This window comes from Lactuca sativa, chromosome 3, assembly GCF_002870075.4.
Source record: "Lactuca sativa cultivar Salinas chromosome 3, Lsat_Salinas_v11, whole genome shotgun sequence".
In the NCBI taxonomy this organism is placed as follows: Eukaryota; Viridiplantae; Streptophyta; class Magnoliopsida; order Asterales; family Asteraceae; genus Lactuca; species Lactuca sativa.
Window position 1 is genome coordinate 216,649,921 of NC_056625.2, and position 16,632 is coordinate 216,666,552.

Below are 16,632 nucleotides of genomic sequence, written 5' to 3' on the forward strand. Positions count from 1 at the left end.
ATTAGACATGCAATGTGGTATTAAATTCTAAAGGTTTTGACATCTGAATAAAAATATTCTTTAGTGATATAGGATAAAGATGTATAGTCATAAATGACTTAAATAAAGTTGTGATTAGGAGGGATGAAATAAAATTTGTTATTTTTTTAAGATATAGTAGCCAATCGATGTACATAAGAGGGGTTGGGGTGGGAGGGCTAAGAGAGTTTATAACAAAAATTACAAACATAAGGGTAGAAATTGAAATTTGTTGAGACCATGATGAACTTGAATTTTTGTACCTTTGGGTCTTAAAAATCTGGAGTAAGAGATGAACAACCACCATGGTTGTAGCCAACGAACGATGTAGAGCAACAACAGTCACAACAAAGAAGAAGAAGATCTGAAACAAGAGACATCTCCAACTAATTCTCATACCACAACCCTTGATTCAAAATTTAATCAAAGTTTGAGAAATTTTCAAGGGTATGTTCTTTTATGTATCAGATCGCATACACACATTTAAAATTCGTAAATTTCCTCATTTAAATTGCTTTTTAGCTGATCTTATAGGATACCCACATGGGTTTTTCTTGTATTTGATTGAATTGATTAACTATCGATTTGTGATAGGTGAGAAACCAATAATTTGGATCTGCAAGTTTAAACGTTGATGCTCATTTGTTACTCGAGGTTGTTTATGTCGTGCTCATATAATGTGGCAAACTTTTGTATCATGTTCTTTAGTTTGCTTTTTGTTCCATACAGACAAAAACAAATATATCAACCACTAATGATAAACAAAATAAAAAATCATTAAAAAAAACCTTAACAACCAATAGTCCAATACATTATTTAGGTAAATGAGTATAAACATATCATTTGTTGAGAAGATTGTCCAACATTCCTCATTTATACACTCAAGAAAAATCAGTTATAATGGAAACAGAAAAATCAAATACTAACAATAAATGAAAAATAAAACGTAAACACAACCCAACGAAAAAACTATTAGAAAATGACCCTTACCACAAAATATTTTTCCGCAAATAGAAATGAATTAGACATGTCATGTGGCATTATATTGCAGAGCTTTCGACATCTGAATAAAAATATTCTTAAATTATATAGGATAAAACTGTATAGTCGTAAATGACTTCAATAAAATTATGATAAGGGGGAATGAAATAAAATTTGTTATTTTTTGTAAGATATAGTAGCCAAGAGATGTACATAAGAAAAGGGGGGGGGGGAAAGTAAAGACATGACGGAACTAATAAAGATTAAGAGAAGATTATACCTGAATGATGTGTTGGATTATATTGATGATGGATTATGTTGAATAATTGAATGATTATCTGGATAGTGTTGGATAGGGCTCTGAATGATGCGTTGGATTATATTGATGATGGATTATGTTGAATAATTGAATGATTATCTGGATAGTTTTGGATAGGGCTCTACTATTCAGAAATAGAAAAACTATTTCAACAGAGGAAGAAATTTGAGATTCAACTTAAGTATTAAACACTCAAATAACTCTTGTTTATTTCTTATGGGCAAAGACCCTATTTATAGGCTCGAAAGAGCCCTAGACTATGGAGGGTCTTACACTTTATGTTACATCCTACCGAGACTACTTTATGTCATATTCTACAAACAAATGCAAACAATAATTATACAACGACAACTAACAAATAATAATTCCTTTCACAACGAAAGGACAAGTGTCTTCAATAATGTCTTCAATAATAATGGCTTTATACGTCATTGCTTGCATCATTCCTCCTGCCACCTAAAGGACAGATACTTTTGAATGATGTGTGCTTTAGTCATTGCTGACGTTAGTCTTCCATGAACGGTGTTTCTTCCATTTTTAGTAAGGATGTTTTTAGATGTTGTGCTATGATGGCTTCCATTCTCTTTTCAATTTGTCTACTATATGATTGTTGGCACTTTTAATATACTTGAGGTTTGGATGAAATTGATGTAATTGTAATTGCCAACGAATCAATCGTCCTCGACTATAATCTTCTTGTAATTTATATCGCCAAAAGCCAAGTAGATACTTAGTATCTGTGCATAATTCGAATCTGGTTTGAAGTAGTTCGACTTTCCATTTTTTCAATGTTCTGAGACATGCTAGTGCTTCTCGTTCATGTGTGCTATAATTTTGCTCCATTTTGGAAAATGTTCCCGATATATACTTGCATAGTTTTTGCTCATATTTATGTGTTTTTAGTACTTCAGATGATACATCCATATCAGTGTATGCTTTTGGTGATATTTTCATATCATTGTATGCTTTATTATAGTTTACTTCGGATGGTATTTTCATACCAATGTATGCTTTATCATTGTATACTTTTGATGAGTTAGATATGAGGTTTCCCTTACTATCTAATCCCAATAATACTTTTCCACGTATGATTGACTTTAGGCATCCTGCCCAAGTGTCTTGTGATGCATCTGCCTCCACAATTAGAAAATCGTCGATTTTTGCATTATATAAAGTGGGGAGAACTTGAATTTTTTTGTTTTATACTTTTTACCAAAATAGTATCTGTATTGGTCCAAGACCAAGGTATTTTTTCTGATATTTTCTTTTGTAAAACTTTTCTTTCTTTTGCTAAGTTTTTCAAAAATCCTTGTTCTGCAATATAATTTAAACAGCCAAGAAATCGTTGTATTTGTTTTCTATTTTCAAGTTTATCAGGAAACATATTTAATTTTTCTCGTATATTGTCTGTTAAAGATAGTTGACCATTTTCTCTAAGTTTTAGACCAAGATATTCAACTGTAGTTTGAAAAAGTTTTGATTTCTTTTTTGATGAAACTAAACCTTTTTCTTTGATTCTTTGTAAAACTTTGATAACTGCATTGATATGTGTTTGTTCATTTCCCTTTGTAAAAACAATTATATCATCAATGTAAGCAAGACAAATACGATCTAAACCATTTAAGGTTTCATCCATGAATCGTTGATATATTGTTGGTGCCTGCTTTAAACCAAATGGAAGGACATTCCATTCATAGTATTTCTGAGGAGGACATGAAAAAGCAGTTAGTGGTTTCGTATTTTCATGTAAGCGTAGTTGCCAATATCCAGATTTTGTATCAAATGTACTAAAATGTGGATTTCCTTTTATTTTTTCTAGAATATATTCTTTTCGTGGTAATTTGTATGAGTCTCCTATAGTAGCATCGTTCATTTTTTTATAGAGTAAATTACACGAATGGTCCCTATGGTTTATGATAATTTACGCGTTTGGTCTCTAACTTATTTTTTTAACTCGGAAGGTCCCTACTGTTGTTTTTGTTACGCGCTTGGTCCCTAACTTACCTAAAAAGACTATTTTGCCCTTGATTTTTAATTTATTTAAATAAATATGCCCTCAACCCCATCCCCCTCACCTTACCTTACCTACCCCATCATTTTTCTCTATTTAAATAATAGTCTTTTTAGGTAAGATAGGAACCAAACGCATACCAAAAACAAATAGTAGGGACCAAGCGCGTGATAAAAACAAATAGTAGGAACCTTTCGAGTTAAAAAAATAAGTTAGGGACCAAACGCGCAAATCACCCCAAACCATAGGGACCATTAGTGTAATTTACTCTTTTTTATAATTAATTATCATTCTTCGTTTTCCTCGTTCTATTTCATTATTATTTTCTACATAGAATGCAGGTGCAGAATGGGGACTTGTGCTAAGTCGAATGATTCCTTTTTCTTGTAGTTCAGTGCATTCTTGTTTAAATTCCGAAACATCTTTTATACTATATGGAATTTTATTTGGAATATTAACTTCATCATTTGGATTTTTTAATAATATTATTATTTCTTGATTATTTCTATTTTTAACTGATCTAGCGGGTTTTCACTACATACTTCTTCAAGTTGTTTTTCAACAATTTCTTTAGCGAGCGTTAGTAGTATATGTAGTTGAAAACCTACTTCTTGTTTGATTATTTTAATAAGATCAAAATGTTTGATAATTGCAGTTTTTTATAATACCTTTTGTCGGGTGATTGAGACTTATATGATCATTTGTTTGTATAAATGGTTGATATAATTTAAGGAAATTATTTCCTATTACTAAATCTATTCCTGAATCAAGTTGATATATAGTTGGAGTTTTAAATTGTGTCTTTTCAATTAATATATCTATGTCTCTCCTACGAACCAAATTTTGTGAATTGATTTATCAGCAATTGTAATTTTTAATGGTTTTTCTAATTTTTCCCAATTTTTTAATATCTTTCTTCTTTCGAAACATAAAGTAGCTCCTATATCTATATATGAGACTAGTTCTTTTTCTTGTATTTTAGTTGTAATAAAGGTACTATTTGGATTAATATTTGTTTTTCTTCTACTCATTAGAGTTGGTTTATAAATTTCTATATCTGTGCAAAGTTTTCATATTAACAAGTTGTGTTTCTTAAAATGGTTGAAGCATTGCGTATTGTCTTTAAATTACGATTTTGTGATTTTTTGTATTTCTTAATTCCTTCTTGTAATCGATATACCTTTTTTAATTGATTATTATATTCTTCATTTTCTGAGTGTAATCTTAACAAATAGTTTTCTTCATATGATAAAGTATTTTCTAAATGTTGAATGGTATTAGAGATATTAGAATTTATTTTTCCATGGTTTTTTAATATATTAGTCCAAAGCATGTTATCTTTTGAAGAATTAATTTATACTTTTGAATTCATTTTAACAAATTATTAAAGCGTCTGAAAGAAAATTAATTAAATTGTTAATGTTTTTTATTACTATTTTAAAATGATTAATTTGAGTTCTTAATCTTCCAATTTTAATTAATTGATATGCAGTATAATTTTTGTTTTTAGAAATTAATTCGTGTATTTAAGATTTTTTTTCTTTTAAATGCTTTGTGGAATTTTCTAAATCTTTCCACAATTTTTAAGTAAATTAACTTTATATTTATTATCGAAATTACAATATACTTGAGTTTTATTGCTTATAATTTTATTTATTTTTACCATGTGAAAGGTCGTTTAATAGTAAGTGGTTTTTCTTTGATTGGTGGTTTTTCATTAAGTGGTTCTTCTTTAATAGTTTTTATTTTTAAATATTTTTCAAGTAATATTTTCTGTTGAGTTAGATTTTGTAATAATTCAGGAATTTGTTTTAATACAAGTAAACTTTCTATTTCTATAATATTATTTAATTTTTGACTAATTATATTTAATTTATCTCCTATTGGTTTATCTTCTTCAGAATTAAGTCCAATATTATATAATGTTCCTTGTGGTAAATTTTGTGGTATTTCTATAATCGTTTCTTTATCTGGTATGCATGGTTTTATATTTAGATATGGGTCTTCAAGTGTTTTAAAATATTTTAAGGAATTACTAGATGATTCTGTCATATTTTTAAACTTAATGATCTAATCATTTCTTTAATATCTTCTAATTTTTCAACGTTATTTTTATTAGATGTTGTAGGTTGACATTCCGTAATGGGAGATCTACCTATAATAGTTGAGATCGGAGGTTCTATAATCGAATTTCTTTTTATTAACGGAGTAGTTATTATTGATTGAAAATTAGTTTCATTAAAAATTTTATTATTAGTCATATTTGGTGATTCAAGTGATAATAAAGGTGTAAATAGTTTATCAATATAAATTCTATCTTTTGTTTTAAACGTAATACTATGATGAGAGTTTGTTAATGCATAATTTATTTGATATGTAATAGTAAATGGATAATTACCTTTTAACATAAAATTTTGTCTTAATAATTTATATCGTACGGTAATACTATTACTTAGATTTTTATCTTTAAGACTTAATCCTAGTTGAATATTAATATTAAACTTTATTTTTCCTTCAATTAAATTACCTTTTCGTTTTGCAATAATACTTTCTTGATTATTGATTATACGATCATCTCTAATTTCTAATTTTAATGGTGTATCTAAATAACTAAAAATACTTTTTAGAATTACTTGAATAGTTGAAATATGAATATAAGCAATTTTTGTTATATCTACTTCTTTAATATTAGATAATCTATTTCTAATTTGTTGTTTATTTATTATTGGTATAATAATATTTCCTTGTGTTGATTCTATTGGTATTGGTTCTTCCCCTATAATTTTTCCATAATATATAATATTTTTTCTTGAAAAGAAAATTTTTAATGCGTTATTTCTAAAATTATGTTTTTCAGATAATGTAAAATTTGATTTTCTTATAGCATCTTTATTAATATTATTTTTGTTTATTAAAGCATCAAAAGTATATCCAGATTCATTTTCTTCGTTATTAATAATGATTGGTGAATTTTCTATTTCTTGAGAGATATTTAACAAATTAATCTTGTTATCTTATCTTCAAGATTTTTTATTTTTTCTTGTTTATTAATATTTAAACTTACAAAACCCATGATTAAAACAAAAGTGTAATTTTCTTTCAAAGTTACAACTAAAAGTTATAAATTTCAATAAGAGGTTGATGGTGGGGTTTGGTTATTACTCTTATATTTATAATGGTAGTGATGAAACCAAACTTTTCATCCGGAGAATTAAAAACTTTTTGAAAAATATTTCTAACTTGTTGGTACATAGTTATAATTATATTAAAAACCTTCTTACGATATATGTTGAAATTGTTTGTGGATTTAATTTTAATATTGAGTTATAACGATGACTTTTGAATATGAGTATTTATGAACAGATTTGTAAAACGATGAATATTTATTATCATGCTTCTGATGCTACATATGCATATATTCTTATGAACGAAAGATTGAGTATGCAAAATAATAATAAGAAAGTTACTTAGCTCTGATACCAAAATTAAAGACATGACATAATTAATAAAGATTAAGAGAAGATTATACCCGAATGATGCGTTGGATTATATTGATGATGGATTATGTTGAATATAATTGGATGATTATCTGGATAGTTTTGGATAGGGCTCTGAATGATGCGTTGGATTATATTGATGATGAATTATGTTGAATAATTGAATGATTATCTGGATAGTTTTGGATAGGGCTTTGCTATTCAAAAATAGAAAAACTATTTCAATAGAAGAAGAACTTTGAGATTCAACTCAAGTCTTAAACACTCAAATAACTCTTGTTTATTTCTTATGGGCAAAGGCCCAATTTATAGGCTCAAAAGAGTCGATTACAATTATTGTTGCAATCGTATGATTGCAATACGACAAACATATATTTACATTTTAGACCCCTAGATTATGGAGGGTCTTACACTTTATGTTACATCCTACCGACACTACTTTATGTCATATTCTACAGACAAATACAAACAATAATTATACAACGACAAATAACAAATAAATGAACATTGGTTTGACATGCGAAATTAAAGAACGCCTAAAGAATAAGGTGATTTCCATGTTTAACAGATGCATTCAATATACTATCGACAGATTTTTATGCAAATAAGGGTCATCAGTCAAAATCTTCGATATCACAAGAACCCTTCGCTTTTCATTCATCAACCCAAATCAAATACCCGTCGAAATCAACAATCAAAATCAACCATTCGTGTTTAGTAACCATCCCTTTGAAATTGATTTACTCAACTATTCGACTGTAAAGTCAACATATCATCGATAGTAACCCAAAATTATTCCTTCGTTATTAAAACGGCAATCGTCAAAATCGATCCCAAATCTTTAATCCTTCAAAACTGAATCTTACATAAGGACCCTTTCGTTATCGATCAGACTCCAATGTCCTTTGCTTTCAGTTATTAGCCATCGACATCAAACAATACACCAAAAGAACACATAAAACCATCAAAATGGAACCGCCAACCATCGAAATTGACTTCTCCATACAAATAGATCTAACTTTGACTCCAAGAATATTCGATCCCAAATCAATTTCCGGTTCGACACCAAGAAAAATTCAAATACACTATTCGAAATCAAATTCACAATATCAACTCAAATTCAATTTTAACTCCAAAATGTGAACAACTTTTGACAATCGAGATTACCATCGAAATCCTTCTTTCGATTCCAAGACATTCAACTCCAAACATCAGTCAAATTCGATTCTAATCAATTCGAATCAACGACCAACACAGTCACCGTCAAACGAACATTCGACTCAATTCAATTTCGACTTCAAACGTAAAACTGATTTCTTGATTCAAATCGAAAGAATTTGACGAACATTCGACTCAATTCAATTGCGACTTCAAACATAAAACTGATTTTTTTATTCAAATAGAAAGAATTTGACGATACATCGAACTTTTAGTTTCAATTTAGGGGGTGTTTGGTTCGGAAAAAATCAGGTTGTTATTTTAGAAATAAATAAGGAGGTGTTTGGCTTAGCTTTTCACAACCCAAAAGTCTTTTTTTGGAAAAGTTACAAAAAGTAGGATTTTCTACTTTTCCAAAATGTTCATTTTCCTTGTATAAAAACTCCAAAAGTAGCTTTTAAAACTAGTTTTGCCAAACATCTTTTGCTTTTTTTTCTTTTCCAAAAAGGACTTTTGGGCTGTGAAAAGCTAAGCCAAACACCCCCTAAATTAATAAGCAATAAGCTAATAAGCTAATCCAAACACCTTGGAATTAACTTTTGACTGAGGAACTTGATTTGTTTGGCTTAGAACCGATGAACATTAATGATATATTTGAATGGAATCGAATTAAAGAAAAGTAATTTTTTGTTTAGGACTCAAAAGTATGAATCAACGATATGGGCTTTAATCAGATTGGGCTTGAACGAATAGTAATCAGATTAAAAATGTTGGGTTCAAATATGTTACGTGAACAGTAATTTCGTGATTTGGGCTTGATCTATTGAAAAATTATATTGGATCATCAATAGGATGAAATGAATTAGATCCAATGAATCAAACTGATCAAAAATAAAAAAATGCAAACGCACGAATCAATGAGATTTAGAGAGATCACAGAGAGACTCACCATAAATGCTCCAATTGTGTTGAATGTAGCCAAATCAAAAATCGTTTCTTCAAAAAGTCATGTTGATCTTCGAAGACCCGCTCTAATACCAATTGATGTGAATTATGAACATTGGTTTGGCATGAGGAATTAAAGAAAACACAAAGAACACGGTGAATTTGGTATTTAAGAGATGCATTCGATTATGTAAGGTGTTACAAAAAAGGATCTAGATAAATCAACATAATTAACACACACTAACACTCTCAATGTTACATCTCTCAAGCACACATCTACATGTGGAATGAACTCACCTTATATAGAGGTGTTTACATGTCTCTCTCTCTCTCTCTCTCTCTCTCTCTCTCTCTTTCGCTCTCTTTCTCTCTCTCTCTCTCTATATATATATATATATATATATATATATCATGTCACAAGGATACTTTACTACATGCAAGTGGGTCTACAAAAGTCAAACCATTTACAAAGTCATACATGGATAACTTTCTACTCAATAGGTAGAAAACTGTGAATTTATTGAGACCATGATGAACATGAATTTTTGTACCTTTGGGTCTCAAAAAACCTGAGTACGAGACTAAAAACCACCATGGTTGTAGCCAACGAACGAGAAGAACAACAACAATCACAACAAAGAAGAAGATCTAAAGCAAGAGACATCTCCAACTAGTTCTCATACAAACAGCCTTGATTCAAGATTTAATCAAATTCTCAGAAATATTCAAGGGTATGTTCTTTTATGTATCTGATCATATACCTAGATTCGAAGTTTGTAAATTTCCTCATTTAAATTGCTTTTTAGCTGAAATTATAGGATACCCACATGGATTTGTCATTTGACAAAATTGATTAACTATCGATTTGTGATCAATGAGAAACCAATAATTTTGGATCTGAAGGTTTAAACGTCTATGCTAATCTGTTACTCGAGGTTGTTTATGTCGTGCTCATATAATATGGTAAACTTTTGTATTATGTTCTTTAGTTTGCTTTTTGTTTCATATAAACAAAAACGAATAAATCAACAACCAATGATAAAAAAAAAACTCAACAACCAATAGTCCAATACATAATCTATGTCAATGAGCATAAACATATCATTTGTTGAGAGGTTTGTCCAACATACCTCATTTATACACCCAAGAAAAACCAGTTATAACAGAAACTGGAAAATCAAATACTACCAATAAATGGACAAACAAAAAACGTAAACCCAGCCCAAAGAAAAAGTATTTCCAATCGAACAACATGTCAGAAAACGATCCTTACCATAATTTTTTTGCAATTAGCAACGAATTAGACATGCAATGTGGTATTAAATTTCGCTTTTGACATCTAAATAAACATATTCTTTAGTGATATAGGATAAAGATGTATAGTTGTAAATGACTAAAATAAAGTTATGATTGGGAGGGATGAAATAAAATTTGTGATTTATTTAAGATATAATAGCCAATCGATGTACATAAGAAGGGTTGGGGTGGGAGTGCTAAGAGAGTTTATAACACAAATTACAAACATAAGGGTAGAAATTGTAAATATTTTGAGACCATGATGAACTTGAATTTTTGTACCTTTGGGTCTTAAAAAGCCTGAGTAAGAGACGAACAATCACCATGGTTGTAGCCAACGAACGATGAAGAGCAACAACAGTCACAACAAAGAAGAAGAAGAAGAGACATCTCCAACTAATTCTCATACCATAACCTTTGCTTCAAAATTTAATCAAACTTTGAGAAATGTTCAAGGGTATGTTCTTTTATGTATCAGATCGTATACCTAGATTTGAAATTCGTAAATTTCCTCGTTTAAATTGTTTTTTAGCTAATCTTATAGGATACCCACATGGGTTTTTCTTGTATTTGATTGAGTTGATTAACTATTGATTTGTGATAGGTGAGAAACCGATAATTTGGATCTGCAAGTTTAAACGTCGATGCTCATTTGTTACTCGAGGTTGTTTATGTCGTGCTCATATAATGTGGCAAACTTTTGTATTATGTTCTTTAGTTTGCTTTTTGTTTCATACAAACAAAAACGAATAAATCAACGACTAATGATAAACAAAATAACAAATAAAAAAAACTTAACAACCAATAGTCCAATACATTATTTAGGTAACTGAGTATAAACATATCATTTGTTGAGAAGATTGTCCAATATACCTCATTTATACACCCAAGAAAAATCAATTATAATGGAACCAGAAAATCAAATACTACCAATAAACGGACAAACAAAAAACGTATACCCAGCCTAATGAAAAACTGTTTCCAATCGAACGATACATCAGGAAACACCCTTACCACAAACTATTTTTTTCGCAAATAGCAATGAATTATACATGCCATGTGGCATTAAATTACAGAGCTTTCGACAACTGAATAAGAGTATTCTTAAGTTATATAGGATAAAGATGTATAGTCGTAGAAATAAAATTGTTATTTTTTTAAGATAAAGTAGCCAAACAATGTACATAGGGTGTAGAGTTTATAACACAAATTACAAACATGAGGGTAGAAAACTATAAATTTATTGAGACCATGATGAAATTGAATTTTTGTACCTTTGGGTCTCAAAGGTGACGAGTAATAGACGAACAACCACCATGGTTGTAGCCAACTAACGATGAAGAGCGACAACAGTTACAACAAAGAAGAAGAAAATTTGAAGCAAGAGACGTCTCCAAATAATTCTCATACCACAACCCTTGATTCAAGATTTAATCAAACTCTGAGAAATGTTCAAGGGTATGTTATTTTATGTATCTAATCATATACCTAGATTTGAAATTTGTAAATTTCCTCATTTAAATTTCTTTTTAGCTGATCGTATAGGATACACACATGGGTTTGTCTTGTATTTAATCGAATTGATTAACTATTGATTTATGATCGGTGAGAAATCAGTAATTTTGGATTTGCAGGTTTAAACGTCGATGTTGATGTGTTACTCGAGGTTGTTTATGTCTAGCTCATACAATGTGGCAAACTTTTGTATTATGTTCTTTAGTTTGCTTTTGCTTTCGCAAATAAAAACATAACCCACCTTCTGTTTCCTTGTGATTATATATACATTGGTGGGTAAACAATTAATTGGATATTGTTCCAACGCTTGTAATTTGATTTTTATAAATAGTTTGTTATGGGTGCTTGCTAAAGCGAAAAACATTAATGTATAACTAAATATTAAGGATATACAAAAGACAAGACCATTAATCCTTTAATTTTAAATTTGAACCTTGTAATTATAGGTCGGATATGCATAATCGGGGGGTTATCTCTATTTATTTTTCCATAAAGATAACGATGGGGTGATATATATGGTGGAGGGTATGCCATCTGAAACCATACACTTGAATATCAAGGATTAGGGAGAAGTCAAACCCCATGAATGATTACTAGAAGTTTAGTCTATTGATCTTTGCATCATCATCATCATCATAAATAATGGCATACGGGTGTTTGTAAAAATGGTACTTCTTATGGAGATTAATGAATACTATTTTTGGTTAGTGACGTAATTTGAGTTCATTAATCCCCCTATGTTTTGTAGGACATGACATGATGTATAGTGTTTGGTGTGCATTCAATTAAATTAGCACTGAGACCGATGTCAATATGACAAAAATTACAAACATGCTAACTTGCTTTAGGAAGAACTTTCATTAATTTATAATTGGTCCAAATGCAAGAAAAAGCAACGTACTTTCATTTATTTGTGTGCTACACCATCCTACTTTTCATTTCTTGATATTCCAACATTGTAATTTTTTTTTCTTAAATAAGACATTGTACTTTGGAAAAATCTAACCATGTGATATGAACATAAGTGTAGAACTCACTCGTAAAAGGCAGCTTGAAGGAGGAGGGGACACTTAGAGTTAGACATATAAACCCGACATCTCCCCTTCTTGTGGGCGATGTGGGACAAGGAATACCAGTACACCCTTCCATAATGCATTGTACTTTCAATTGTTTTCTTCATAAACCATAATTACCACACTATAGCAATGAACATTGTTTTGTATTTGGATGGTAGATATTTCAAAATACAATGTTGTAATAGGACGAAATGAGAGTAGGATACAATAGTAAACAAACCAATGGAAGTACGTTGCTATTTTTTCACTTCAGTTAACAACCCTTCATATTTGATACCACGTTATCTGATTTAGTGATTTGTTGTATATACATATGTATCTATGTAATATAATATATAGGCTACTAAAGGGTCGCAGCTTTCCTGGTAAAGTGTTGATAACAAGATCAGATCCGGCGGATGGTACTATCTTGGCTTCTCCTGGTGGTAGCAGTAGCAGGAGCCCCTCGGAAATCAATAGCCCACCAAGCAAACACGTATACATGGATGATAACGACGTACCATCCAACCCATTTCATCTTCATCTGCCATGAAATACCTCTTCATTAATTGCACTCCTCAACTTTTTTGTAGGATCACATTCTTAGAAATAAACCAAATACAAGTACAGCTGATAACAAGTCAAACTCATCATTGTCAATATCAAATTCTGAGGATAAGGCAAAGGAGGCTCCAAGATTTGTGATGGGTGCCCGAGCTACAGATACTGCGAGGATAATGAAATTCACCAAAGTTTTAGGGGGAACAACTGTCATTTTAGGTAAGTTCCCTTCAATCTTTAATGCAATAAATAGCAATATACTTTTATTTGTTTGTTTCCTCCTTTCACTTCTTTCTAGAGGTGAAAATTCTTTGTATTGGCTATAATAACAAATCGATGAAACTATTACCTCTACTCATTTATATTGTAAGTTTTTCAGTCGATTGGATTTTATTTTGGAACATTTTTTGTAGACAAGTTGCGTGAGTTAGCTTGGAGTGGAGTGCCATCTTATCTTCGCCCTAATGTATGGAGGCTTCTCTTGGTAATCATGATTTTTTTTTTTTTTTGTCTTGTCTTTTGTAAATTGTAATTTGTAAGTAACAAAGGGGCATTAGTCTCTCTATCTTTGTTGACAATGGCATGGTGATGGTAGTTAATATTTTGTATTGTGTTACATACAATAGAATAGATAGTTAACTTATGTTGTTTATAAGTTAATGCTCTTTTGTTGGTCGCGTTAAGTTTAAAATATAAAATGACAACAGGGATATGCACCCCCTAATTCAGATCGAAGGGAGGGAGTCCTAAGAAGAAAGCGCATCGAATATTTTGACTGTGTTGCTCAGTATTATGACGTTTCAGATGAAGAACGTACAGATGAAGAGATTAGTATGTTGCGCCAGGTACACACACACACTCACTAAAGAGTAAAAATATTATTGCATTTTGTGACCAATCTGATGAAGAGATTAGTATATATATATCAGATTGCTGTTGATTGTCCTAGAACTATGCCTGACGTCACATTCTTCCAACAAGCAGAAGTGCAGAAATCTTTGGAGTGTATACTGTACACATGGTTAGATTTACTTATTTGACCTTGTTGAAAGAAATAAATTTGTGAGATCGGTGTTTGAAATTTGAAAAAAAAAATGGTTACAGGGCGATCAGGCATCCAGCAAGTGGATATGTGCAGGGAATAAACGACCTTGCGACACCTTTTTTAGTTGTTTTCTTGTCAGAACACTTGGAAGGGAGTGTTGAAAGCTGGTCAATTGCTGATTTAGATCCTGAAAAGATCTCTAATGTTGAAGCCGATTGTTATTGGTGTTTATCCAAGTTGCTTGATGGTATGCAAGACCATTATACATTCGCTCAGCCTGGGATCCAAAGGCTAGTCTTTAAGCTCAAGGAACTTGTCAGGCGAATTGACGGTATTGCCCTCTCTCTCTCTCTCTCTCTCTCTCTCTCTCTCTCTCTCTCTCTCTCTCTCTCTCTCTCTCTCTCTCTCTCTCTCATATATATATAACCACAGTAACAAAAATTTCACAACAATTGAACAATTGTGAAAGTCTCCTTAGTGACATTGACCATTTAATGTAACACCATTGGAAAAAAAAAAATTGAAAAATTAATTCTATAGACCAGCCACATCATATGTCAGCATTAGTGTTTGTTAACAAAAAGTAAAAAATTCTAAAAGAAATTCAGAATTTCACAACAAAGGAACATAACTAAATGTTGAGTGGTTAAACCTCTTGGAAAAAAGTTTGAGGTGGAACAAATGTGAAACTTGATTATTGACATTGTCCCTTTCTATGCCTATTTTATCATAGTTCTAGATGAGTTATTTACAAATATAAAAATGTATATGAATTATTAATTATGAGTTCACAATTTTAGAACCGGTTGCAAGACATATAGATAAGCAAGGGCTTGAGTTTCTTCAGTTTGCTTTCCGGTGGTTCAACTGTCTTCTAATACGAGAGGTCTGTCTGCAGTCTGCTTTGATATTAAAATTTTGTTTTATATGCAAAACCCCACCCTCTAAATTATATTTTTATTTATTATAGATTCCCTTCCATCTTGTTACACGTTTATGGGACACGTATCTTGCTGAAGGCGATGCTTTACCGGATTTCATTGTGTATATATTTGCCAGTTTTCTTTTAACGGTAAGATGAGATGTTCATGGGGGTGGGTGTGTATTCAAATTACTTTTCTACCCCTACCCCTACCCTTACCCTTACCCTATCAAGTGCAAGTCAAAGATTCAAGTTTGGGCTTTAATTCCAATATAGATTGGGCTTTCCTTGTTGGCGATGGCCCACCTATAGGCCTGATGAAAATAACCACCCTTTTGCAATAAATTGATTAGGTTTTCAACCTTGTTTGCAAATAAAATGGTTTGAATGTTTTTTTTTTTTGTATAATGCAGTGGTCGGATAAGCTTTTAAAGCTTGATTTCCAGGAGATGGTGATGTTCCTTCAACATTTGCCAACCCACAATTGGAATCACCAAGAGCTGGAGATGGTGCTTTCCAGAGCCTTTATGTGGCACACCATGTTTGATAGTTGTCCCAACCACTTAGCTACTTGACTACCTTTTTTTTGTTTTTTTTATAACTATTTGTGGTGTAAAAATGAAACTGTTGTAAAACAGAACACCATGTCCAACAACTGGATTTTGAAGCTTCTAAGTGTGTGCTAATGTAAACAATGCCAGTATGTTTACTTTCTGACTGGTTTAGCTCCTGTTTTTCTTTTCATTAATTAAAGAGTTTGTTTGTTTTTTTAAATCAACTATTGTCCTGATAAATATTGTCTGCAGATATCTAAGAAATTAACGCTCAAAAATAGATTTCCTGGGAGTTTGAACATCCCCGGAAGTCGGATTTAAGGCAAAAGGCAAGATTAAAATGACGAGAATGTGAGGTCACATCCCGAGGAAAACTCATTATTCTTTCATGGAATCATAAAATTTAACCAAATAAACGGCAACAAAGAAAGGAACTGTAATTAATGGGCTATCCATTAATGGTGAGTGGGAGACTGAAAGTGAATCTTTGTTAAAATTCAAAGATGATAGTGAATTTAGGTCGAAGCTCTTTAGCACTGTTTCAAAAAAAAAAAAGTGAAACCAATTGCATGTTTCTTGAAGTCGAATTCATTCCAATTGAAATGATAAGTGTTTTTTTAACTTATTAGTTAATTAGCTTATAGCGGTATCAAAACGAAGTTTTTAAAAAAATGTTTGGATTAGCTTATACGGTATCAAAACGTTATAAGTTGATAAGTTATAGGTTAGTGACTTATAAAAAATGGCTTATCTCC

At 30.9% G+C, this 16,632-nt stretch overlaps 1 protein-coding gene across 1 annotated transcript; it reads left to right on the top strand.

Moving 5' to 3' along the window:
* Positions 1–11,561: 11,561 nt before the first annotated feature.
* LOC111915004 (uncharacterized) lies at positions 11,562–16,394 on the top strand. Its single transcript, XM_042900714.2, has 10 exons — positions 11,562–11,683; positions 13,156–13,291; positions 13,389–13,575; positions 13,770–13,840; positions 14,064–14,201; positions 14,286–14,377; positions 14,461–14,732; positions 15,202–15,287; positions 15,372–15,473; positions 15,737–16,394. Exons 1-10 carry the CDS (start codon positions 11,562–11,564, stop codon positions 15,896–15,898), a joined length of 1,368 nt encoding a protein of 455 aa, XP_042756648.1. The 3' UTR covers positions 15,899–16,394.
* The last annotated feature ends 238 nt before the right edge of the window (positions 16,395–16,632 follow it).